This window comes from Plecotus auritus, assembly GCF_963455305.1.
Source record: "Plecotus auritus genome assembly, chromosome: 7".
NCBI classification, from domain to species: Eukaryota; Metazoa; Chordata; class Mammalia; order Chiroptera; family Vespertilionidae; genus Plecotus; species Plecotus auritus.
Genome location: NC_137774.1, coordinates 121,929,318 through 121,954,737, shown reverse-complemented (window position 1 = coordinate 121,954,737; position 25,420 = coordinate 121,929,318). Strand labels below are relative to the sequence as shown.

Here is a 25,420-nt window from a genome sequence, read left to right as displayed (position 1 = left end):
CAGGGGACCTCAGGCCATGCCCCCCACCCAGCAGGGCTTGACAGGGGACCTCAAGGTGTACCCCCAGTGCTGGGTCGGAGGAATTCAGGCCGCACCCCCCACCCAGTGGGGCTTGACGGGGGACCTGAGGCTGTGCCCCACTGCCGGTGGGGTTTGATGGGGGACCTGAGGCTGCGCCCCCTCCCAGTTCTGGGCTGGGGGACCTGAGGCTATGCCCCCCCCCCCCACCTGGAATGGCTTGATGGGGAACCTCAGGCCTTGACCCTCACCCAGAGAGTCTTGACAGGGGACCTCAAGGCATGCCCCCCCCCCTGGTCTGGGCTGGGGGGACCTCAGGCCACTACCCCCATCCTGGCACCGGGCCAGGGGACCTGAGGCTATGCCCCCTGTCTGGCAGGGCTTGACAAGGATGGGACTGGCCGAGTCTGGATCTAGCCCAATGGGGGAGTGGGGGCCGGCCGGGTCTGGGTCTCACACGATTTTGAGGCGCATGTGGGTGGGCGGGAACTTGACTCCGGGTCCTGTGGTGCGCCCCAGACTCTGACAGGAGGAAGGTTTTCATATACACTTTACTAATTTTCTTTCATCTCTGACACTTCTATTATAGAGAAAGGGCAAGTAGCAATATTAAATTATTTCCTCTAATTAATCCCCTTTTAATGTGCACGAATTTTGTGTACTGGGCCACTAGTACCTCCAATAAAGGGCTAATATCCAAAATATACAAAGAACTCATACTACTCAACAACAAAAAACAAACTAATTAAAAAGTGGATGGAGGACCTGAACAGATACTTTTCCTAAGACATACAGATACATGAAAAGGTGCTCAACCTCACTGGCTACAGAGGAAATGCAAATCAAAAACCCAATTAGATACCATCCTACATCTAATAGAATGGCCACTATCAATAGGATGGAAATAACAAATGCTGGAGAGACTGTTGAGAAAAGGGAACCCTGTACACGGCTGGTGGGAATATAAATTGGTGCAGCCTCTATGGAAAACAGTATGGAGGTTCCTCAAAAAATTAAGAATAGAGCAGCCACATGGCCCAGCAATCCCTCTTTTGGGTGTCTACTAGAAAAATTTGAAAATACTTGTAAAGATATATGTACCTTATGTTCATTGCAGCATTATTCACAATGGCAACAGCTTAAGTATCCTTTAGTGAATGATTGAATAAAATGTGGTACATATATACAATGAAACACTACTCAGTCATAAAAAAAGACAAAATATTGCCATTTGCCACAACATGGATGCATCTTGAGAGTATCATGTTAAGTGAAATTTTAGGTGGAAAAGGACAAGAAAAATATTATTGCACTCATATGTAGGATATAAAACAGAAAGCAACAAACAAATACAACCCTTATAGATACATACAACAGTATGGTGGTTACTAGAGGGGAAGGGGAGGTTGATAAGGCAAAGGGGTTCAAATAGTGGTGGTGGAAGTAGATTAGAGTCTTTGCTGGTGAGCATAGAATGCAATATACAGATGTTGTATTATAGAACTGTACACTTGAAACTTATAAAATGTTATTAACCAATGTTACCCTAATATACTTAAATTAATATATTTAAATATAAAAAAGAAAAAATTCACTTCTTAGAAGTTGTATGCATTTCTAGAGATAAGTACTCTGGGCCTAATTGGAACGGATCAAACAAAAAACAATACTCAAGCAGAGAAAAGCAGCACCAAGGTCTTTGCCATTTGAGGGAGCTAGCAAACCCTTTAGTATTTACTAAGTATTTTAGCAAGCAGACTTTGGCTCAATTTGTGTCACAGTCAGATCCTGAGTCAGAAATGATTTCATTGATCTACCCTACTCTTCAGTTTTAATGTCTTCATTGATTAGGCAACTGAGATTATGTGGGAGGAATATCATAACAGTTAAAAATGAATGTGCCTTTGAAGTGTAATTTAAAAGTGCTGTTGAAAAATGTTTGTATGTCAGAGATATTCAAAGACTTTCTTTACTAATGTGAAGATTCAGCTTTAATTGCTCCTCCCATGATCACCGGGGTGGATGGAAGGTAGGCCTCCAGGTCATGAATGTTTTTGAAATTATCGGGGTCACCTGGGATCAAACAGATAACCAGCACTAGTTCTTGAGAGGTCACTGGGTACCTCATAAAAAGGAATTTCAAGAAACCTGGGATTCCACGTAAGGGTCTGGACACTTAGAAAGTGATCCCTTGGGAAAGTCATGCCCAAGCATGTACCATGGGAAGAGCCAGGGTTTCAGAACATGACATTGCTGGGTTCACATCCCACTTAATCTATGGAGTTCATTCTTTATTGTCATTGATTTCTTCATTTGTAAAATGAGGATAAAACCACTTAGAATAATTTACTTGATATACTTATTGTAAAGAATAAAAAGACGTGATGTCTCATAGTGTGGTTATTGCAGGGTGGGTGGTAGATGCAGGTGGAAAAGGGCATAGAGGGGATAAATGGTGATGAATAAAATAAAAAATACATTTAAAAATAAAATTTAAAAACAAACAGAAAAAGAGATGATGTCTCTAAAAGGCTTAGCAGAATACCTGATACATAAAAGTTGCTTAACAAATATCTGCTCCGTTTCGCTGTACGAGAGGTAAGAAGGATATGGGGTGGTGGAGTGAGGAAAATAAGGGTTTTCCTTCAATCAGTCTGCTTAAAGGTAGAGAAGATAGAGTAAGTGCTTTTCTTTAACTCAACTTTTAGAGAAACCTGCTCTAACGGTGCCCAGGGAGACCTAGGATGTACCAAACCACAGCCCCAAGAGGAGATGTGACTGACTGGTGGTAAGGAGTACAGTGCACACGTCACACAGATTGACGGGTTCTAATACCCGCTCTCTCACTTTCTAACTGTGTGCCTTTGGCTAAGCTATTTAACCTCTCTGCTCTGTTCCCCTGGATGTAAAGTAGTGATAATGATAGCCATCTCATAGTGGGTGCAATAGACTCCTCTCTGCTTGGCTAACCCATTTCGTTCATTCTCTGAGACTGCATTCTCCTCTCTCAAGGGAGGGAGGGCTCTTTTCTTTTTTTAACTTCTTATGTAAGAAATATTTTCTTTTCTCTTTTCACTATACAAACCAGAAGGTCATTTTGATTTATATATTTTTCCAATTTTCACCCTAATTGAATTTTCTCAGCCAAATGTACAGACGATTTTGTTTTCCATGACAGAAAATTCATTTATAATTCATTCATATTCTCGTTCTCTCTACCGCCTCCCCCCTCCACCTCCCCAACAGAATGTTTCAGAGTTTGGGACCAGCCAACAGTATGACTAATGCACTTCAGATATTCCCTAAAAATTTCACACAAGTTGAAAAAATTCTGCATTGTTTTGGGATACCAATAAGGACTTAGGGCAAAATACTATTCTACCAGGGCTATGCACAGTGCTGTAGGTTCTCTTAAGCACAGCATGGCAACCCTACAAACACTTTCCCTTAATTTACATATGTGTGAATATATATGAATATGTGTGTGTATGTGTATGCGTATGTTTATGCGTATGTGTATGCATATGTGTACGTGTACATATATGTGTATGTGTATATGTATAAAATCTGCAACCAGCAAAGTATAATCCAGGTTTCTTTTCAAAAGGAGCAACCAGCTCAAATTCACAGCTGGGTATGGCAGAAACACATAATTAGACAAATTGGATTTAAGAGTTACATAAGGTCTCAACTGAGCCGGTGAATGAGAAGCTGAATGAAACGCTGTGATTGCTGCTCTGGTGCCTTGAAAGAACAGAATATGTGGAAATGTGTGTTTGGGGCAAATAAAAGGCAATTACTGGGAGTTATGGGGTGTAGTTGGCATTCCATGAAAGTTAGACTATTCAATGTTTCGCAGTGGGCTGTGCTGGGAATAAAATGTTGTCCATGGCTTAAAAGGGGAGTCTGTTAGAGATATGCCTAAAAGGAAAGATTTGACAAATACTATTTTGGAGTTCTATTTCTTGGGGGGAGAAAGGAAGTAGAAAAATTTACATAATATATAACGTCTCAATAGCTTTATAAAAATTCTTAGGGAATTTTAAGTACAAGGGGATACATTATATATTATTATTATTTCCCCTCTAGAAGTGAACCTTTCCAGCTAGAGCAGGCATATTCAAGAGAAGATAACAAGAAAAGTCTATAGTTTCTGAATTTTTCACTAAGAATACTTAAACTAATGACTACATATTGAAGATAAGCCTCCTTATAGGATTAGGAAGCTGAAACTAAATTGCCACATTTTCCTATTTGCAAATAATCTTATTTGCAAATGTGTCTCAAGGCAATTGAATGAAAAGTAGATATTCTTCTCCCTCAACAATATCCCAGAAATAATGGGACAAGAAAGCAATTGTCTGAGAAAGTCCTATTTTCTTAAAGAAAACATTCCGTATTAATTGACAAAAGTACCTGAGTCCCCACGACACCAATGTTTATGGCATTCGGAGCTTGTCTCTCAGTGTGTGATTTTAAAATATATCCATAAAATTCTTGCCAATAATAACAACTTCTTGTCTGTTGATGCTGTCTATCCATTAAAATCTCTATTAGCAACCTCACATTTAGTTTGTTAAACCTTACCAAAAATGTTTTGAACATCTCTAATTTGCAAAACGCGTGCTAGAGACAGTGGCAAGTACAAAGATGAACAGACTGTCCTCCCTCACATTTATAATCTAGTGAGAGATACAGACAATGGTGTTGTTGGACTTTGCCATGTACTTGATGGTTGTGCATCAGGATTTTTCATTTATTTTGATAAAGAAAATTATTTTAAAGAGTATATTTTGCTTGTTATAAAACATACTTGAAGTATGTTTTGCTTGTGTTATAATTTAAAGTGTGCTTTGCTTGTGTTATTTAAAATGGAAATTCTAGCCGAAACCGGTTTGGCTCAGTGGATAGAGCGTTGGCCTGCGGACTGAAGGGTCCCGGGTTCGATTCCGGTCAAGGGCATGTACCTTGGTTGTGGGCACATCCCCAGTGGGGGGTGTGCAGGAGGCAGCTGATCGATGTTTCTCTCTCATCGATGTTTCTAACTCTCTATCCCTCTCCCTTCCTCTCTGTAAAAAATTAATAAAAAAAATATAAAATGGAAATTCTTTTATGTCACAGGTATGTCTTTGCAACCATTATGGTGCTATTATAATAACAGTAGAGGCTTGGTGCACGAATTTGTGCATGGGTGGGGTCCCTCGGCCTGGCCAGCGATCAAGCCAACTAGGGCCAGCTGGTAGCGGGGAGGGACCGTGGGAGATTGGCTGTGGGAGTGCACTGACCACCAGTGGGCAGCTCCTGCATTGACCGTCTGCCCCCTGGTGGTCAGTGTGTGTCATAGCTACTGGCTGGTCATCTGTTCCTAATGGTCACTTAGGCTTTTATAGATAGATAGATGATAGATAGATAGATAGATAGATAGATAGATAGATATCACATAATGCTATTAAGCTGATGATCAAATAACTATTTATGCATTATTATAGACACAGTAGTTGGCAAAAAGTCCTTATTATAAATCAAATGGAGACCCTTAATGGCAAGTAAAAAAAAAAAATCTATGTAATCTGATGAGGACATATAACTACCAAGTTTTCTCATGTTTTACAAAACTGTCAATTCTTATTAACAGTTGTCTATGGAGTTATCAAATTACAAATGTCCTATTTGGAGAAGTAGCACCCCCCGCCCCTTTATTTACATATGAGAAAGCTTTTTGAAGTTGTATGTTTGCTATGGGTATAGCAACTGAGATAATCTAAGAGGAATGAAGGTTGGCAGAAGAACAAATGTAATTATGTGGCTAGCTTCTGGTTCTCAGCTAAAACTCTTTTCTAGAGAGAGACGGTGGCCTCACACATCCTAAAAACTTTAAAAAATGCCAGAGAGGGCAAGGGTTCAGTATAAGTTAAGTGAAAGCTCTTTATCCTTGAGCAGGTATCCAGATACATCCTGACACAGAGAAGTTTGTTTTCTATAGTTCTGTGAATGTATATTGAATTTAGGTGCTTTATGCATTTTTCCAGGCCAACAACCATCATCAATCCTTCCTTCGTTTCAATGACAGACAACAGAGAAATGCCTTAAATAAAATACATTTCATTTGGTCTGATCACTAGTAATTTTGTGATATTATGTCTTAATTCAGAATTCATTAAGACAAAAAACAACAACAAAGAGAATGAAAGAAATAATCATTTGGAAGAACCCATTTATAGTTAAAAATCATAGCTCATCCTTTGGTGTGCTCCTGACTTTTGTTCCTACCCGGATGAGTAATGTTGAAATAGTGAATACTTTCTATTGTGTTAGAACCAAAGAGTTGTTATTTCTGAACTGATAAAAACTTTTCTCCAAACCTGAGTATTTATGGACAGAATTTCTGGTTTGTAAAACCAAACTCAGTGTTAATCTTATTCCTAGTCTCTTTGACAAGAACAAAACCACAGACAAATTAAGAAAATAGAGACTTACTGTATCACGTTGCCTGTTATCTTTCCCTGATATTATCAAGAAGTAGTTCCATGTCAATAGTAACAACAACACCAGTGGTATCATGTAGAGCTCAAAGTTCCACACAACAAAGAGGAAAAGCTGGAGGAGAGAGAAGAGAGAAAAAAAGATGAGACAGCTCTAAATTTCATTAAATGGACTCTCCCTTATCAATACTCCATTTTAAAAAAATAACCACAAACAAAATGTTTCAGAACGGAAAGATTTATCTTGAAAACAAAGCCTTAAAACTTGGTAGGCATTTTTCTAAAGCACAAGTGACCTCTGGAAAGTCACACGTAAGAGTTGTACTTTGTTTCATTTCTATGAAGAAAAAACGGATATCATTACATTGTCCATGAGGCAATTTTAATTTTTCTCCTTCAGTGAAATTATTGTGAGGTTGAACAAAATAAAGTAAAAAAAAAAAAAAAAAGTGAGCAAAATGAGTTTTACTACATTGTCAGAAATAGCTGGTCTAGCTGCCTTAATAATAAAGAAAGAATTTCTATTTAATATCAGGGACTTTAAAAAAAAATCTCACTTGGATAATACAATGTCACAAGCATAATAGGCAGATGAAAATACCAAGTCTATACAAGAGAGCCTCAAAGATTTCACATTATGAATAAAAGCACCTCTACCAACAAGTATAAAAAAAGGGTTGGCTTACCATTCAGCATTACCATAGAAATCAAAAAGCTCTTTTAAAAAAAGAATACTTTTGCCAAAGAAACTTTTTAAATGTCTATTTCTATTATAAAACTACCTACTTCTCTAAGTATATAAATTATTTTTTAAAAAAATTATGAGACACCTTAGATTAAGAACTCACCTAGGTGGGTAGAAGGAACCATTCTAAGAGTATTTGCATTGCAAACAACTAGCATTGGCTATATAGTGGGACTCTCCCACATCCCCGCCAGGCTCTTATAATGCTGGACAGATCAATGACATTTTCTGGGTCTGTTGCAGCTGCCGCTAAATTAAGGTCATGTTAAGTCAGATAGTAGTTGAGAGCCAGATTCTACTCCTGATGCTAACTAGCCTGATACCTTTTGGTGCCATGCATATTTCCCCTTTAGTTTCTTTCTCTGTAAAATGGGGATGACAAGAGTATCTACCGGAGAGGTTGTCAGAATTAAAGAGCTGAAACATTTTAAGGATTTAACACATTGCTTAGCATCCAGTAAGTGCTCAAAACATATCATTGTGTAATGAGATCAATACCTTACAAAACTCAGAAAGTTAATTATTGACTAAGATCCCCAGGTAATGCATATTTTAATAGTGAAAACTAGAAAGTCATCTGCCTGCTAGGATATAGCTGCACCATAGCAGAACTGGGAACTTGAGCCAGATGGTAACACAGACACCTTGCATTTGATAGACCTGAAGGGGTAGGAACTTTACTCTGAGAACACTAGTGTCAGGAACAACAGCATAGGCCACTTGCAATCTTCTTAATAAACCTCAGCCAAGTCCACAGTCTATTCAAATGGCAGAGAAAATGAGCCTATGTGGAGATGTGGAGGGACAGACCCCTAAAGGTCAGAAGACAGGTTCTGAGCCTTAGAAAGTCACTCTACCTCACTGTTTTCATTTCTAAACAGAGGTCTATAGATCTAACCACCTCTAACATACTTTCCCTAATATTTAAAATGACTTTATGATATTACTGTATCATCAGGGTTTTTCAAATGTGACATTAAATTTTGAAAATTATATATTTTACTGAATTATTTGAAATTCATGAGCCAGATAGACACCAAAAGCATAAATAATGGTTTAGTAACCCAAGAAATAAATTTTGGACAGAATTACATGGTAACTATAGATTCAAGTTCCTGAATAAAAAAAATCTCAAATATATCAATGCATCAAACATGAGCCATATCTTTTCTTTCACCAGAAAAGTAAAAAGATTTCCAGAGAAAAAAATATTTCCCTTTTATTTTTGAAATTGATACAATATTTATAAAGATGATCCTAATATAAAAAAGCCAGGGGCCGTCACAACCTAAACAACCGGATAGATGACCCAACAACAGGCTCCATTGATCAGGGGATGGCTAATTGGGGAACTGGGGTCCCTCAGGCTCTGAAGAATCCATGGCAGCAGCGACTGGTGAGTGGGCGGGCAGAAGGCACACCACTCCTCCTGGACCTCAGACTCCAATCAATGCCAATACCAAGATATTTCTGAGTGACTGCCTAGTATGTGATAGTTGTGTGACCACAGAGGAAGGAGTCCAAGTTTCTCAACAGAACACCAAGGACGTCTTCCGTGTTCTGAACCTTAATAAGAAATGTGATAACTCACAGCACAAGGTGCTGGCAGTGTCCATGTCTCCTCAGTCTCTGCCTTATTTTGCTGCTAAATTCAACCTCAGTGTCACTGATGCATCCAGAAGGCTCTGTGGCTTCCTCAAAAGCCTTGGAGTGCACTGTCTTTGACATGAAGATAGCTGCGGACTTCAGCATCCTGGAGAGTCAGAAGGAATTTGTGCGTTGGTACTGCCAGCACCGTGAGGAAGAGCCCTGGCTACCCAGGCTGACCTCTGCCTGCCCTGCTGGGTCCAATATGCAGAGCACATGCTGGGTCACCCCATCGCCCACCCCCCACCTCTGCATGGCCAAGTCTCCCCAGAAGATCATGGGCTCTCTGGTGAAGGATTACTTCGTCAGACAGCAGAACCTGTTCCCAGACAAGATTTTCCATGTCATTGTGGCCCCGTGTTATGACAAGAAACTGGAGGCCCTTCGAGAAGATGTTCCCACAGCTTTGCATAGTTTCCGGAGTGCTGACTGTGTGTTAACCTCAGGTGAAACTGTCCAGATAATGGAGCAAAGTGACCTCTCCGTGAACGACACTGCCGTGGACACTCTGGAGACGTGAAGGAAGAGGAGGTGAGGCTCCATGAGGGTGCCAGCTCCGACGGGTACCTGGCGCACATCTTCAGGCACATGGCCAAGGAGCTGTTCAACGAGGATGTGGGGGTGCTCACCTACCACACCCTGAGGAGCAAAGACTTCCAGGAGGTCACCCTTGAAAGGGACGGAGAGGTTCTGCTATGATTTGAGGCTGCTTACGGCTTTCAGAACATCCAAAAGTGGTCCTGAAGCTGTAGAGGGGCAAGTTCCCCTGCTACTTCGTGGAGGTCCTGGCCTGCACCAGGGATGCCCAGGCGAGGACGGGCGTGCAGACAGGGCACTGCTGTGGCAGATGGAAGGCATCTATGCTGCCATCCCAGTGTGGCCCCTGCAGACCAGCACCCATGTGCAGGAGCTGTACCAGGAGTGGCTGGGGGCGGGGGGGGGGTGACTCCCCCAGGGCCCAGGCGGCCCTGCACACTGCCTAGCAGGGCCCAGGGCAGCCTGCCAGGACATCAAGTGGTAAAGGTCCAGCAGACACCCGGCCTGCAAGCAGCCTGAAGAAGGGTGTCAGGCGCGTGAAGGAAAGGCTTAGCATCTCTGTCATCGCTTTGGTTTTCAGAATTCCCTGCTCCCCATCTGTCAGCTCCTTCCCTCTGAGGGGTGCTGTCGTTGTCACATGGATGCAACTGGAATATTGTATCTTGAGAGGATTGCCCCTATGTACGTATCCTTTTATCCAACGATGAAAAAATCCCAAAGAACAAGAATGGAGAAAGACTACTATCCTTTAGGCTAAAAAAAAAACAACAAAAAAACCCAGCAGTGTCCTGCAAAGAGCTGAGACTTGGTTCTGTCCACGTGCCTCAGAGAGACTGGATGATGAAATGGCCCAGCTTGGCCCTGACTTTACCCACTTATGTTACTCTTAAAGGTGTCTTTGCCACAATGTGAATAAACTGCCACCTTTTGGAATAGGGGCTCATACAAAAGTCTGCATTCCCAACTTTTCTTGAAACATATCTATGTTCTGCAGCTATGGCCACCGTCCTGAGATCAGGTCCTGTTGACCAGGTCCTGTTGCTGGGAATCAGGAGGCACTGGAGTGGAGGCCTTCCCCGCCCCCCCCCCCCCCCCCCCCCGCCGCCCATGCCCTTTTACATTTGGGGGAGGCCTGGCAAGAGTGACAGGTGTCACAGATGGAAGGATGGAGAATGGAGAGGCGGACACCCTGCTCGGTCCCTCCCTGGGTGGGGTCAGGCAGATGAAGGCCGGCCAGCCCACCACATAATTGGGTGAGATAGCGTCCTCTGTGTCCACCTCTCACCACGTGAGCCCGGCTACTCCCCTCAGCTCCAGGCAGCCCTCTGCGTTCCATGACAGCGAGCTCTGCCCTCACATGCTGCTTGCCCTAAATGAGAAGGAAGAGAGCAGTTGGCCCACAGACAACTACACAGAAAGATAGGGCTCACAGCTGGCGAGCACAATGGCGGTGGCAGGAGCCTCTCCTGCCTCCATGACAGTGCTAAGGAGCAGCAAGCCGAGTGGTAAGGAACAGCGAGCAGGCGGGCGGTAAGGAGCGAGGGGTCCTGGACTATGAGAGGGATTTCCAACTGTTGGCTTAGGCCCGTGGGGAACAAGCCAGCAGGCAGACATCCCCTGAGGAGTCCTGGACTGCGAGAGGGTGCAGGCCTGGCTGAGGGAGCCCCCCCCCCCCCCATCCAGTGCATGAATTTCATGCACCGGGCCTCTAGTATAATTATAATTGATGACTATGATTCTATTAAAATGTATTTTTAAGATATAATTATTTATTCAGGTAGTGAATTAAGGTAAATTTGGCAGTCATCAACACATGTAAAGAGAAATTATTGTTGGTTAGAATTCATACTAATTCTTTACACATTTATCTATAATTTTTAGATAATTACTAGAACATAAGCTCTTATGGGTAGGGATTAATACATTTTCATTTCAGTTCTATCCCCAGAGCCTAGAACAGCAGTGCTTGAGGCACAATGGGTGCTCAATAAATGTTTGCTGAATTAATGAATAAATGGATCCTGGGTTTCCAAGTCATTTACCATAAGTCTTCTTAATTATTTGTATTAGTAAATGTACTGTAGAGCCACTGTATAAAATCAAGTGACTTCAAGAAAATATATAAAGAATTATAACCTGGAATGCCACTAACAAATTTCTCTCTGAGGAACATAAAGATTCTCCTATCCTTTCAATGCAGTCAGAAACTGTTTTGTGTATTATGGTCTGACCACAGTCTTTCCTATATGGTTGCTTTTTCTGGGGACATTCACCTGACTCAGTGTGTTTTGGCTTCATATGATTCCATTGTTAAGTATTGCCAACCCTTATAGTTTTTAACCTGTTCAATATATATATATATAATCTCCCCCCTTGTAATATCTACTTATTCGTGTTAGAGATCCGTTGTTGCTCAGAATAAACTTCCTTGTAGTGCCCATGTATTGGTATTAGATGTAGGCTAGATGTGCATAGAATAAATTTTCTATATGATAATCCTATAAGAAACCAAGAGATTTGTCATGTTAGTTTCTTCTCCAGGTTCAACATCACTAGTTCAACTACCAGTTACAAAGTGTGGTTTCTGACATTCTTACATGGCAGATGTCTTCTCATCACATCCAAATCAATACATCAGTAGCTTTCTTAAAATATAGCACTCAGAACAGACACAACACTTCTCATGAAAACCTGTGGTTATTGATATGCCCTCACAACATGAGCACCAGAACTCAGGATGGAGAAAAATATAGGAGGGAGCCAAAGGAAGAAACTGCATTAGTTTTATGGATCTGGCAGTGCAAAAATAGTTTCGTTTCCTACTGTGTATTCTTTAAGAATCTACTGTTTAGGTAACTAAGCAGGGAGCCCATGATATTGAAAATATCTTTTAAAAAAACAAGTGTATACTCTGAAAACTATGATACATAGAAGAAATGGAGTAAGATATAACCAAATGGAAGAATATACCTAGCTAATGGATTGGAAAGATTAATATTGTTAAAATGTCCTTATTACCTGAAGTAATATACAGATTCAATGCAACACCTATTAAAATACCAATGGTATTCTTCTCAGAATTCTAACAACTAATCCTAAAATGTATATGGAACCACAAAAGACCCAGAATGACCAAAGAAATCTTGATAAAGAACAGAGGGGAGGTATCATACAGCCTGATATCAACTACACTACAAAACTACAATAATCATTATAGTATGGTATTGGCAAAAAACAAATACACAGACCAATGGAATAAAGTCCAAAAATAAATCCCCAAACTCTGACATTAGCAATGTCTTTCTGGATATCTCTCCTCAAGAAAGGAAAACAAAAGAAAAAATAAACAAATGAGACTAAATCAAACTAAAAATTTTCCACAGTGAAGGGAACCATTAACAAAATGAAAAGACAACCTACTGAATGGGAGAAGATTGTACATTAGTGCAGCCACTATGGAGTACAGTATGGAGATTCCTAAAAAATTAAAAATAGAGCTGCCTTATGACCCATACGAGTCTACTTCTGGGTATCTGGGTATACATCTAAAGAAAACAAAACACTAATTTGCAAAGATGCATGCACCCCACCCCCACCCCATGTTCATTGCAGCATTAATAGTAATAGCCAAGATATGGAAGCAACCTGGATGTCCATCAGTTGATAAATGGACAAAGAAGAGGTGGTATACATATACAGGAGAATAATAGTCAGCAATAACAAGAATGAAATCTAGTAATTGGCAACACAATGGGCAGACCCAGAGGTTATTATGCTAACTAAAATAAAGTCAGACAAAGACAAATACAGCATGATCTCTCATGTGGAGTCTGAAAAACAAAACAAATGAATACACAAAATAGAAGTAGACCCATCGACATAGAAAACAAGCTGATAGTTGTCAAAGCGGAGGTGATAGTGGGATAGGATTAAAAACATAATACATACATACATACATACATACATACATGGTATTTGAATAAGTTCTAAATACAAAGGCATTTTTTTCTTTCTGAATATCCAACTGCAGACTTCAAAAGTTCATATGTTAAAAATAAAATGAATTTATTGAACATTTATTATGTGCTAAGTAATACTGGGTATTCAAATTAAGAAATGATATGGTCTCCAGACTCAGATTGCTAAGAATCACTAAGAAAAAAAGCAATCATCCACTATAGTATTCGTGATGTTTCTCATACTTGTTAGTGGGTAGGTGGGTGATCTCCTAATAAAGAGAGTTTTTAGAGAAAGAAGAGCATTGTTTAGTTAATTCTCTCCACACAGAGCTTCTCTTCTCCTTGGGCCCCACCTGCACTAATATTGATCCTCTCTTCTTTCTTACAAAAAGCTAAGATAACTCTTAGGGCCACAGGAGAAAGAAGTCAGCTCAGAGAAAACCCAGGAAGGCCAAGACAATGCAGGATGTCCTTGATTATACTTTTTCATAGATTTGGTTGGGTGGGTGGATGGGGGGTGTATAATGGGCTAAAATGATGTTAAAAAAATCAAAGAATTACAACGAAATCACTGGCACATCCATAGACTATAAGTAAAAACCATAAAATGACTAGCATTTATCCTGACCCAATACTTTCAGAACCCCTTTTTGCCTGTATAGGACATGGAAAGAGAACTCGAGGATTGTAATTTTTTTTTCATTAAGTTAGGTTATAAGGACTCTTGCTCATTTGTACAGTATTTAATTTCCTTTGACTCCATCACCATGGCATTCATTCTTTATTCTTTTTTCTCTGTCATATTCTCCCCACCTTCCTCTCTCCCCCCATGCTTTTAGTAAGTAAACAGAGCACTACCTACATTTTACTTTAATGGAACTCATCCCCCCATTCCAAATAAAACACCTAGCCCTACATTAGTTATGCTTGTTCAGTAGAGGCTAAAACTATTTCAAAAATTTGGTGGTTTTCTTTTTGAAATCACGAGGTAGCCGTTGTAACATACAATTAGAAGTCTACAGCATGAAATCTTCATGAGACATTAGTCAAATGGTGATAAGTACACATAACTTCCTTCATTAGAAAATGGATACTGAGAGTTTTACCCATTATCCAGGATGTTAGAAACTCTGTCAATCTGCCTTGGACCTCCAGCCCTGACCACGGGATCCCTCAGGAGCTGCTGCAGTGTGGTGTAGCGGAAAGAGCATGGATGTCTGCATCAGGCCCATGTTTGCATCCAAGCTCTCCAGTCACTAGCTAGGTGACCTTGGGAAGTCACTAGATTTCTCTTAGGTTATCATCTGAAAATGGAAATTATAGTATTGACTTTGAAGATTTGAGATGGAATTAGCCTAGTGCCTGGCACCTAGAAGATGTTCAATGAGCAGTAGGTGTTATTATAAGCAGGAATATATTGGCTCATATAATACTTTTGGCCCTCTTTGCAACTCATCACTTTTGTTATATCTCCCTAGAATCTATAGATAACGGTTGTTTCAATCATAAGAGCTAAGGTAAAGAAGCCATATCAACTACAGCAGGAAAAGATGATGTGATGAGTGCCATTTTCAGTATTTTTAGATTGTGGTGATTGCATGCAGTAATGACCCCATTTGTTTATGTCTCCCTGTGTACATGCCTTCTGTAATGCCCTCCCATAATGACACTGGGATTGGGCACATGGCTTGTTTGGGCCAAGGGAAAATTAGCAAATATGAACACAGAGACTTAAAAGCACTTTCTCAATAGGCCTTGCCTTCTGCACTCTTAGAACTTTGAGCCACCATGTCAATAAGCCCAGGCTAGCCTGGTGCATGACAAAAGACATGTAGCACAGTTGCCTCCGTGTCTCCAGATGAGAGCCAGACAGCATCCAGTAGTAAATCTGCCTAACTGGCTAGAAGCTGACTAGAGATTCAGGAGTGAGTCCTGCTGAGAACAGAAGAAATACCAGCAGAGCTTGGTCCAAATTGCTGACCCAAAGAATCATCCCAACATAAATGTTAGTTACTTTAAACTACTAATTTGGAGTGTTTTTGTTTTATAAAGCAAAAGCTAACTGATACATGTTCTTTCTCCAAGGAGACAATGTGATATGGACCAGAAGCCTGAAAAAGTGGTTTTAATTTTATTTCTGCTATTTGATCATCATAGGACCTTGGGCAAGTCAGTTATCCTCCTTTATTTTAGTCTATTACCTATAAAATGGAGATGATAATACCTGCTTATTTCACAAGTTGGCTGTAGGAAAGAGGTGATATAATATATGTGAAAATATTTTAACTCAAAGTACTATATAAGTCCAAATACTATCAACTTAATGTTTTCCATATTTAAAATTATTTCTGAAAAATTACAGAGGTTTTATGAACTAATAATACAAGATAAGTCAGTATAATAATTGTTCTTTGAGCAGTTAAAGAGGATGGGTGGTGGTCCTTAGAGGAATGTGTGTGGTGGGGAGGAAGGAGTTAGTTGGAAGGAAGTCTTAAGTGTTCAACACAGGGGTTGCAGTTAAAATTTTTACTAATAAACCCAGATCTTTACAAAAACTCATTACTAGTAAATGGCATTAGCATGCAGTGTGAATTTTGTGAACTCTGAAGTTGAAACAATTAAGTTATTAAATGTTAACAATTTTTAACAACCACATGCCCCTAGATATAAAATAATCTTGTTCTGAACTAGTGGTTTTATAAATGTCAATTCTTGTCTATAATTTTTTTTCACTTTAAACCTACATACCTTTTATCTAAATTAATGTTATCTTGCCAATGCTATTAGCATCAATGTCACAAAATGCAATCCTTCATTATCTATTTGGGCCAGGCTTTATGAGCAATCTACATTTAAGTCATAATTACTCAGAATGGCTTTTTGGAAAATCTGTAATGTACTGAAAGGTAAATAACATAATTTGTCCTATCAAGTATCATATATCACATTGCACAGAATGAACTGTAGGCAAAAAGTCCTGAGAGGAAGGCTGGGAAGGCATACTATCTTTATTTTACAAATGAGGAAGCTGACCCTCTGCTGAGTGGCAGACCCAGGTCTTCTCATTCCCAACCCAGTGTGCTCTTCCCACAATGCTTTACTGCTTCTAAGGAGAAGGATTTGACAGCAAATGTCGATGTCCTGGAGGTATCAATTATTTAGAAGCTGATTATTCAACTTGCAGATTTCTGCTCCTCTATTCCTTTTCCTTCATCTTGCTTTGGGATAACTACTTTTTCATTAGTAGAAAGAAATGGAATACCACTTCCTGTGTAAAATTTGTTTGGTAAGGAAAAGAGGTAAAAAACTAATGGTCGAAATAAGATTTGTGAAGCCAATTTCATCCCCCCCCCCTTTTTTTTCCCATTCTTCCACTTGACTTTTAATAATCAAAAGTTGGCTATTCAAAAAGTTTCTATTAAATGGGGTTTTCTTCTGTCCAAAATGTTTAGAAGAGGGTTAGCAAGGTGGCTGTAAAGGCAAAGATTGGAAAATGAATGAGCCAATTATATTTTTAGATTAAAAAAAAAGCCCTTTTCACATGAAGATTAAACAAACAAAAAAACCTTTTCTACTCAGAAGCTTAATTAAGGTGAGCTAAGGCTTCTTTCTCACTCATGTTTAAACCAGGTAAATATACAAAGTACATGAACGATTTGAAATATTAAGACTTTATAACAACATTTCTTAGTAGGTGCAAAACAGGCATGATTTTTATTTCTTTGAGTCTGGGATTTTTAGTGTCCCAGACAGGCCTGGCCATTCACATTGTCCCATCAATTGATGCCTCATTGAAGTCCAGTGGAAGACGCCTGCATTCAATGATCATTCGGTGCGACATATGACAGTATCCCTGGGGGAGCGCACTTCAAAAAAACCATTTAAGTTGGAATATTGAATATCCTATTCTTTTGCAAACTACAGTATATTTTAAAAAGAAATCTCATCCAAAATGATTAACACTTCCTACTGTTCAGGAAAAAGCCTGCCCTTTCAGACTAACAGCTGTGGATCATTAGCTCTCCAGTGATGAGATGTGTTTGATGAGTATTTTTCTTTCTAATTAAGAGATGAGATTCTCTATTTGACTGTCTCTTCAGAAAGAAGTGAAGAAAATATTCTCTGCCTACATGGAAAGGCCATCTCCTACAAAACAATTAATTATTTCATGGCCCTTTTAGAAAATCTTTTTCCTCCCTAATTTCAATTCATTTTTTTCTTAACACATTTACACCCAGGCCTTCACAGTATTAACCCATTTTTCACCCAACCTTCACTTTCTGATGTTTCTCTGCTTCATTATTCAACAATGTCTTTTTCAGATAAAATAGAATGAGGGAATATATTAAAAAATACATATATGTGTAACCTAACTGAGAACATTTGATATAGAAATATTCTCTGATGTGAGAAAGGCCTCAAATTAGAAAGATAATAAATAAATAGTATTTGCTTTTGGGGGACCAAGCAATGCTTTTTAAAAATAAAAACTTAGAGGTACCCAGCAATATATAAAAACTTGTTATTTTTAATTAACTAATTAATTAATCCTTAAAAGGAAACAATTTCACCTCTACCAATAAGACTAGCCTTAAAGAAGAAAGCTAGAGAATGTCAAGTGGGACCTCAAATATAGATGGGACAAAGCCATCACTGAGGTTGTAAAATTCCTAAATGAAAAACATGATTGAAGAGAATAGTAAGAAGCAAATGAACATACTATTGTGAATTAATCCTATCAATGGCCTTCTTAAACCCTTTTAGTACAAGGAAAGAAAGGAGAGAAGGAAGTAAAGAGGGTCAACTTTCAAACATTTGAAAGTTGTGCTGACATTTCTCTCCCCAAGGGCACATGGAAATGTTTGGATGTTTTTGGTTTTCCTAATCCATGGTGTGAAAGAGGAGGTACTGCCAGTTAGTGAGTAGGGCCACGACATTTGCTGTGGAATAGTCCACTACAAGGAGAAATTTTGCTGTCCAAATGCTAACACTCCTCTTTGAGAAACATTGACAATTTCTCACATAGACAATCCTACAATTAACTTAGAAAAGAATAAACAGTATATATATATATATATATATATATATATATATATATATATATATATAGTTATAGTTATAACAAAGAAGGCTAGATATATTTCCTAGATGATGACATGAATTATGACTTAAGGATTTAGAGTAAAACAGTATTAGAGGGGAAAACTGCACTTACTCATAAGCATTTGCACTAGATTCTCTTTTCCCATCTATTAATGTTTAATATTTCTTAACAATGTGCCTGAAGAAGAACTGGAGGTGAACCTTCTCTGCCATCTACTCCCCTTTAGATTAAGTCAGGCTCCACACATCATTAGAGTTTTCACAACAGCACCTTCGGGAAGGGGGTGGTTTCACCTTGATTTAAATAGCCAGATGGCATCACCACCTGTTCTAAAGTCTGTACTACCACCATTCAACAGGGAGAGAAGATAGGAAAATTAACCTGACTAGTTCCAATATCATGATATATCATGACAGATGTCTGAAGGCGATTTTAAAGTATGATACACTGCTCTCTTTTTTTTTTTTGCGGGGGAGGGGGGTTGGTGACGTTAATCTTCATCCAAGGATATATTTTTTAATTGATTTTTAGAGAGAGTGGAAGGGGCTGAGGATCAAACCTACAACCCAGGTACGAGCCCTTGACTGGGAATTGAACCCTCGACCCTATTGTCCATGGACTGTTGCTCTAACCACTGAGAAAAACCAGCTAGTGCTGATATTTTGCTCTCTTGAAGAGAGGCTTTGATTTGCTTGGACAATTTTCTAAAATAAACAGTTGCAGGGAATTGGTGACAACCTTAGACCCACCAGATCACTCCAACTTGTTCTGCTGTTTCCTGTGGTCATGCCACCAATGACACATGGGGCCTATCATGCTCATATACATATTCATATACAGTGGTTTCTCTCCTCGCTTTCAATTAGATCTAGAGGCCCGGTGCACAACATTTGTGCACTAAGGGGTGGGGGGTTGTCCCTCAGCCCTGCCTGCACCCTCTCTCAGTCTGGGACCCCTTGGGGGATGTACACCGGCCGGGGGGAGTGGGCCTAAGCCAGCAGTCGGACATCCCCCGAGGAGTCCTTAGTGCTGCTTCAGAGGTGGGAAAGGCTCCCAACACTGCTGCTGTGCTTGCCAGCTGTGAGCTGGCTTCTGGCTGAGCAGTGCTCCCCCTGTGGGAGCACACTGACCACCAGGAGGCTGCTCCTGCATTGAGCGTCTGCCCCCTGGTGGTCAGTGTGTGTCATAGTGACCAGTCGTTCTGCCATTCAGTCAATTTGCATATTAGCCTTTTAATATATAAGATTTATTATATAGGATGAGAACTGACATGGTTCCCTCTGCTGCTTGCTTTTAGAGTAGTTTCAACCAGACACCAAACTGACAAGACTTTTGTTTTGGGGTGTGTGTGTGTGTGTGTGTGTGTGTGTGTGTGGTTTATGTGTTTAGAGAAAAACAAAATCAAAGTACATTCTCTACCAAATGATTCCTTATATTAATTAGACGAATTATGTCAGGAGAACCATCTATGCCTGTTCTGGTGATAGAATGAGTATATGATTAGGATTAGAAAAAATGAAATAATGGGTTGATGTCAAAGGCACAGCTTTTAATCAAATGCATATAACTCAGCTCATATATTTACTGATAGTGTTAAAAATCATTGTTTACTCAGATTTACTGAGACTACTTATAAAATACGTATATCAGAAAGTCTCAATTCCTTACTGTGTGAAATTCTGTATTGCATTTTTGAAGTTGCTATCTGAAAATTAAAGTCCACAATCTTAGTACATTCATACCTTTTTGAAAATATGGCTTGACTCCATCTATTAAAGCAAGTGTGACAACTAGATAGGACTCATCTGCAGATGTCTTACTCACGACCCATGGAAACACCTACTGAAGAATCCCCACAACAAAATGGACCAAAACAACCTCAAAGATGGTGCTATCAACTAGTGACAGCATAATGCACACTACTTTTCTTGATGGAAATATTATATCAATAAAATCTGCCAGCCAGAAGGCTTTGGAAGTTTATTTATTTAGAAATTTTATTTTTCTGACTTATATTTATTTAGAAATTTTATTTTTCTGACTCATATTTCAAGTTGCACTGATATTTTGTGTCATTTTTATCAGTCAGAGAAGAAAGGCACTGGCTTTGCTCTGAGAAACTGACAAAATGCACAGCCCAAAGGATGTCCAACTGGAGCATCACATCAACCACACATGAATGACTAATAAGAAATCCCTGCAATGTTGTGAGTTGAATGTTAGTCAAAGTTTGGATGTAGAATGAAAGTTACAAATGCTTAGAGATGCCTAGAGAATGTTGATTCTCTGAGGTCCCTTTCATTAGAAATTAGTACTTTACCTAGAAGTTTGTAATGCCTACCATGGTAACAAACACAGTTATGTTTTTTCATTTTAATAGCTTTATCGTTCATAGAAATTCAAAATCAGGCTGCATGCCAACTCATTCTTGCAGGTTATAGATCAACACATACTTATTGTTATAAATGACCAAATATGGACAATTAAGTGGAATTGGTGAATTGGTATTATTTTGTTCATGAAGAGGTTGCTGGTACAAGCCTTCTTAAAAAAACACTTTAAGGACTATATTGAAGAAACATGTAAGAACAAGAGGCCCAGCGCACAAAGTTCGTGCACTGGGGGGGAGGGGGATTGTCCCTCAGCCCAGCCTGCACCCTCTCCAATCTTGGACCCCTCAGGGAATGTCCGACTGCCAGTTTAGGCCCAATCCCACAGGGCCTAAACCGGCAGTCAGACATCCCTCTCACAATCTGGGACTGCTGGCTCCCAACCACTCGCCTGCCTGCCAGCCTGATCACCCCCTAACCACTCCCCTGCCAGCCTTATCAATGACTAACTGCTCCCCTGCTGGTCTGATTGCCCCCAACTGCTCGCCCCTGCTAGCCCAATCACCCCCAACTGCCCTCCCCTGCCAGCCTGGTCGCCCACAACTGCCCTCCTCTGCCAGCCTGGTCGCCCACAACTGCCCTTCCCTGCCAGCCTGGTTGACCCCAAATGCCCTCCTCTGCCAGCCTGGTCACCCCCAACTGCCCTCCCCTTAAGGCCTGGTCGCCCCCAACTGCCCTCCCCTGCAGGCCTGGTCGCCCCCAACTGCCCTCCCCTGCAGGCCTGGTCGCCCCTAACTGCCCTCCCCTGCTGGCCTGATTGCCCACAACTGCCCTCCCCTGCTGGCCATCATGTGGCAGCCATCTTTGACCACATGGGGACAGCCATCTTGTGTGAGGGTGTGAGGGTCAATTTGCATATTATCTCTTTATTATATAGGAGCTTTATTATATAGGATGAGTTAAGGCTATTAAGCTCATTGGAATTTGTGTTTCTCTGGTTTCCCATTTCTCCAGAATCCAACAGGTTCTGGAAGGACCCATGACCATCTCATTAGTATAAGTAAGAAACAGTCCATACTGTAATTATTTTCTGAGTTAAAAAAAAAAGTGTTTTAATGTTGTTTCTCAATTTTTATCTTATTTATGCCTCCAGTGCCAATGAAAAATCACCTTTTCCCCCATTCTATTCCAATCATTATATAATGTTCTAATATTCCTTCATGTCTTTTTTAAATTCACAAACCATCATTTAACAGAATTGCTGGGTTAAATGTGATATTTACGGATATTGTCATACAATGTACCATTTCTACATATTTCTTAGGACTGTAGAAGTTCTGTAAAGGTTTCTTAGAGCTTATTAAAGATAGTTATCTTTTACATGTTTAAAGAAATAAATATGTAACAATTAATATTTTCAAAGTAGGTTATTGATCAACTTCCCTCTTTGTGTGTGCAAATGCTGTGTCTAGACATGCAAATCTGATACCAATGTTTACTGATGTACAAAACATAAAATTTTCTCTAGGCTTAAAATCTGGCATTAAAGCTATCTCTATGGTGAACAGGTACAATATTTAGAGCAATAGCTGGCACTGAGTTGCTCATGGGGGGAAACTCCCTCTGTTCTGTTTACTGTGCCAGAAAATAGGCTACCCAGCTACAAGCCAAACACATGTTAGTGAAGTCTGTGATACAAGTTACCTTAAAAATTAGTCCTGCAGTCTTTATATTCCCCTTTCCATATCACTGAACAGGAGGAACACCTTTAAAAAAGCAGATGATCAATTATAGTGACTGATTTTTGTACAGTAGCTGGTAAGCAGGAGGTTGCACTCTGCCAAGTGTTGGGATAGGTGGTACCATTCTGATTCATCCCCGCTCAAATTATCTCACTCAGACATATCCCGCTTATCATGAATATCTTCCCTGGGCTACTACTGATTTCTGATCTTTTTAATCCTTCATAATGTAACTTAGCAGTTACTGCTGGTTATTCTTTGTCCAGATTTAATATCTTCATTTCAATCTTACAATCACAGAGCCAAAGTCAGAGCACATGTTTTTAAAGGTTCACCCTCAGAAACAGATTTAAGACTTAATAATATCATATATTTCAGCTATCTTACCAGCTTCTGAAAAACTTCATCTCCCATTCTGTCTTATAATTTTCTAATTTTCTCCTTCACTGGTCTCATTCCCCCCAATCCCTCTGTTCTGGAAAAACTTCAAGAGTTATGTTTAGCAGCTCTAGCTATGTCTGAACATTTCTCTTTGCAATTCAAATAATCATGTTAGGCTGATTTTAACAGCCTCCTTTACTCCACTCCATCTTTTACTCTTGCTGTGTAATGTTTACTGATGAATGTCTTTCTCTCATTTCTTAACAGGTCTAAGTGGTCTAGTTACTGTATGGGAAGCCTAGAGGTTTGCACGCTAAGTATACATTTCTCTTGGCTATTTTCCATGCCTCTACACATTCTTTTAAAAGCAACAGGGCTTGTGTTTCAATGGTAACAGAAGTTATCAGAGAACACTAGTTTAGACAGCAAGCAAGCCGAACTCCAACTGTTCAAACAGCCTGACTTTTACAGTAAAAGAAAAGGCCCTGGGCCAAGACCACTGAGATGAGCAGGTATTTTTAGTTCACTTGTAGGCCAGCTCTAATGTAATTCTGAAATGTTTTCTTCAAACCAAGCCCAACTTTTTCAGGGCTGTCCAAATCTGTTTTCTTTTATAGCAAGTACAAATTCTTGGAGCAAAGGAAGCATGCGTATCATTTGCAATGCTGCTGCATGTCTATGGTGTTGATGCCCGATGGCTCAAATTAGTCCGCAAAACAGATGAGCGCATTGTAATTAGCTCTTGTCAAACTGTTAGAAATACAAAAAACCATTTCCACTGTAATAAAAATTACGAAAAAGAAAAATCTCTCATCTCATTTTCAGCCAAAATAGTTCCTAAAATGTCTGGTAGTTTAGGATTCCAGAGTTCTAAAAGAAGGCCATTTCATTTTCAGAAAAGCTTTCATTCCATTGACATGTATTATCTTTCAGACATTTTTGTTGTTGTATTTGACTGCCTATGAAACCTCACTTCTAAAAATGACCTGTTGGGCCCGGCCATCATGGCTCAGTAGTGGGGCCTTCGACCTATGAACCAGGAGGTCACGGCTAGATTCCTGGTCAGGGCACATGCCCAGGTTTTGAGCCCGATCCCAAGTGGGGGGGGGGGGGGTGGCCTGCAGGAGGCAGCTGATGGATCGATGATTCTCTCTCATTATTGATGTTTCTATTTCTCTCTCCCTTCCTCTCTGAAATAAATAAAAATATATTTAAAAAATAAAAATGACCTGTTGGGAGTTTACGTATTTTGTTCAGGCACGTGGTACTGAAGTATGATTCCCAACACTTAATACTTCTTTGAGTAGTTTTCTCAAAGATTTTCTGAAAATTTTTCTAGTAGTGTGTTAGCATTATCAGTTTTTCCAAATAACTAAATAGTGCATTCTGTTTAAACAAAAGAAGATTTAATTAGGGAGGCAGAACCCTATGATCAGATGAGATAAATTTGATGTTAAACTCTCATGGGATGATTATCAGTTTCTTACTGATGATTTACTTGGATATTTATTGTTAGGACAGTACTCAATAGACTATAATTTGCTCAACATGTATATTATTCACAAGCTTTAGGAAGGTTTTTGGAGCTCTCTGGAATTTAATGTCCTGTCAAAGAAAACTATGGGCTATTAATAGGTAGTGATTTCAAAAAGTAAATTTAAATACTAACCAAAAGTTAGTGCAGTTTGAGATTAGGCAGATATACTGAAAAATTACCCCTTTCCACTTGTTTTCAGAACTTCTCCAATGATACTTTCAGGTGTACTTGTGGGAATAAGCAGGATGATATAAATTTATCTATCTTTAATAAAATTATTTACAAAACTTAATACAAAAATTATCATAAAGCTAAAACTATAAAACTTCTAGAAGAAAACATTGGAAACAATAATTGTAGCCTTGGGCTAGGCAAAGAATGCATAGATATAACACCAAAAGCACAATCTAAATATGTTTTGAAAATTTAGACTTCATTAAAGTTAAAAATTTTTGTGCTTCAAAAATCACAATTAAGAAAATAAAAAGACAAGCCACATACTGGGAGAAAAGAATTGCAAATCATATACATAATGATGAAGGACCTGTATTCAGGGTATATAAAGAACACGTAAAACTTAATATAAAGACAATAATCCCAATTAAAAAATGGGCAACAGATTTGAATAGACATTTCACCAAAGGAAAACACACAAATGGCTAATAAGCACATACAAAGATGGTCAGCATCATTAGTCACTAGGGAAATGTAAATTAAGCAACAATGAAATACTGCTTCACACCCACTATAATAAACATAATCAAGGCAGAAGGTTCCAAATAGTGAAGATATAGAGAAAAACTCTCAAACATTGCTGGCGAGGATGTAAAATGAGGCAGTCACTTTGGAAAAACAGTTTGGAGTTTCTTAAAAAGGTAAACAAACAAAAGTAACATATCAACCAATAATTCCACTCCTTGTTATCTACCCCAAAGAAA

General features: G+C 39.4%; 1 protein-coding gene and 1 pseudogene across 14 annotated transcripts in view; one reads left to right on the top strand and one right to left on the bottom strand.

Annotated features, from left to right (window-relative positions):
• MCTP1 (multiple C2 and transmembrane domain containing 1) overlaps positions 1 to 25,420 on the bottom strand; it is a gene marked incomplete at its 3' end in the record, with an annotated part of 469,528 nt that overhangs the window by 92,016 nt on the left and 352,092 nt on the right. For 12 of the 13 annotated variants that reach the window (XM_080678379.1, XM_080678386.1, XM_080678388.1 and 9 more), the window contains one exon: positions 6,496 to 6,615. The exons of the other annotated variant lie outside the window; for it this stretch is intronic. In XM_080678379.1, coding sequence (XP_080534505.1) covers positions 6,496 to 6,615 — 120 coding nt within the window. The remainder of the gene's footprint in view (positions 1 to 6,495; positions 6,616 to 25,420) is intronic. 13 annotated transcript variants of the gene reach the window in all.
• Positions 8,626 to 9,838, top strand: LOC308254485 (nuclear prelamin A recognition factor-like; annotated as a pseudogene). The gene has a single exon. The product of its transcript is annotated as a nuclear prelamin A recognition factor-like (transcript).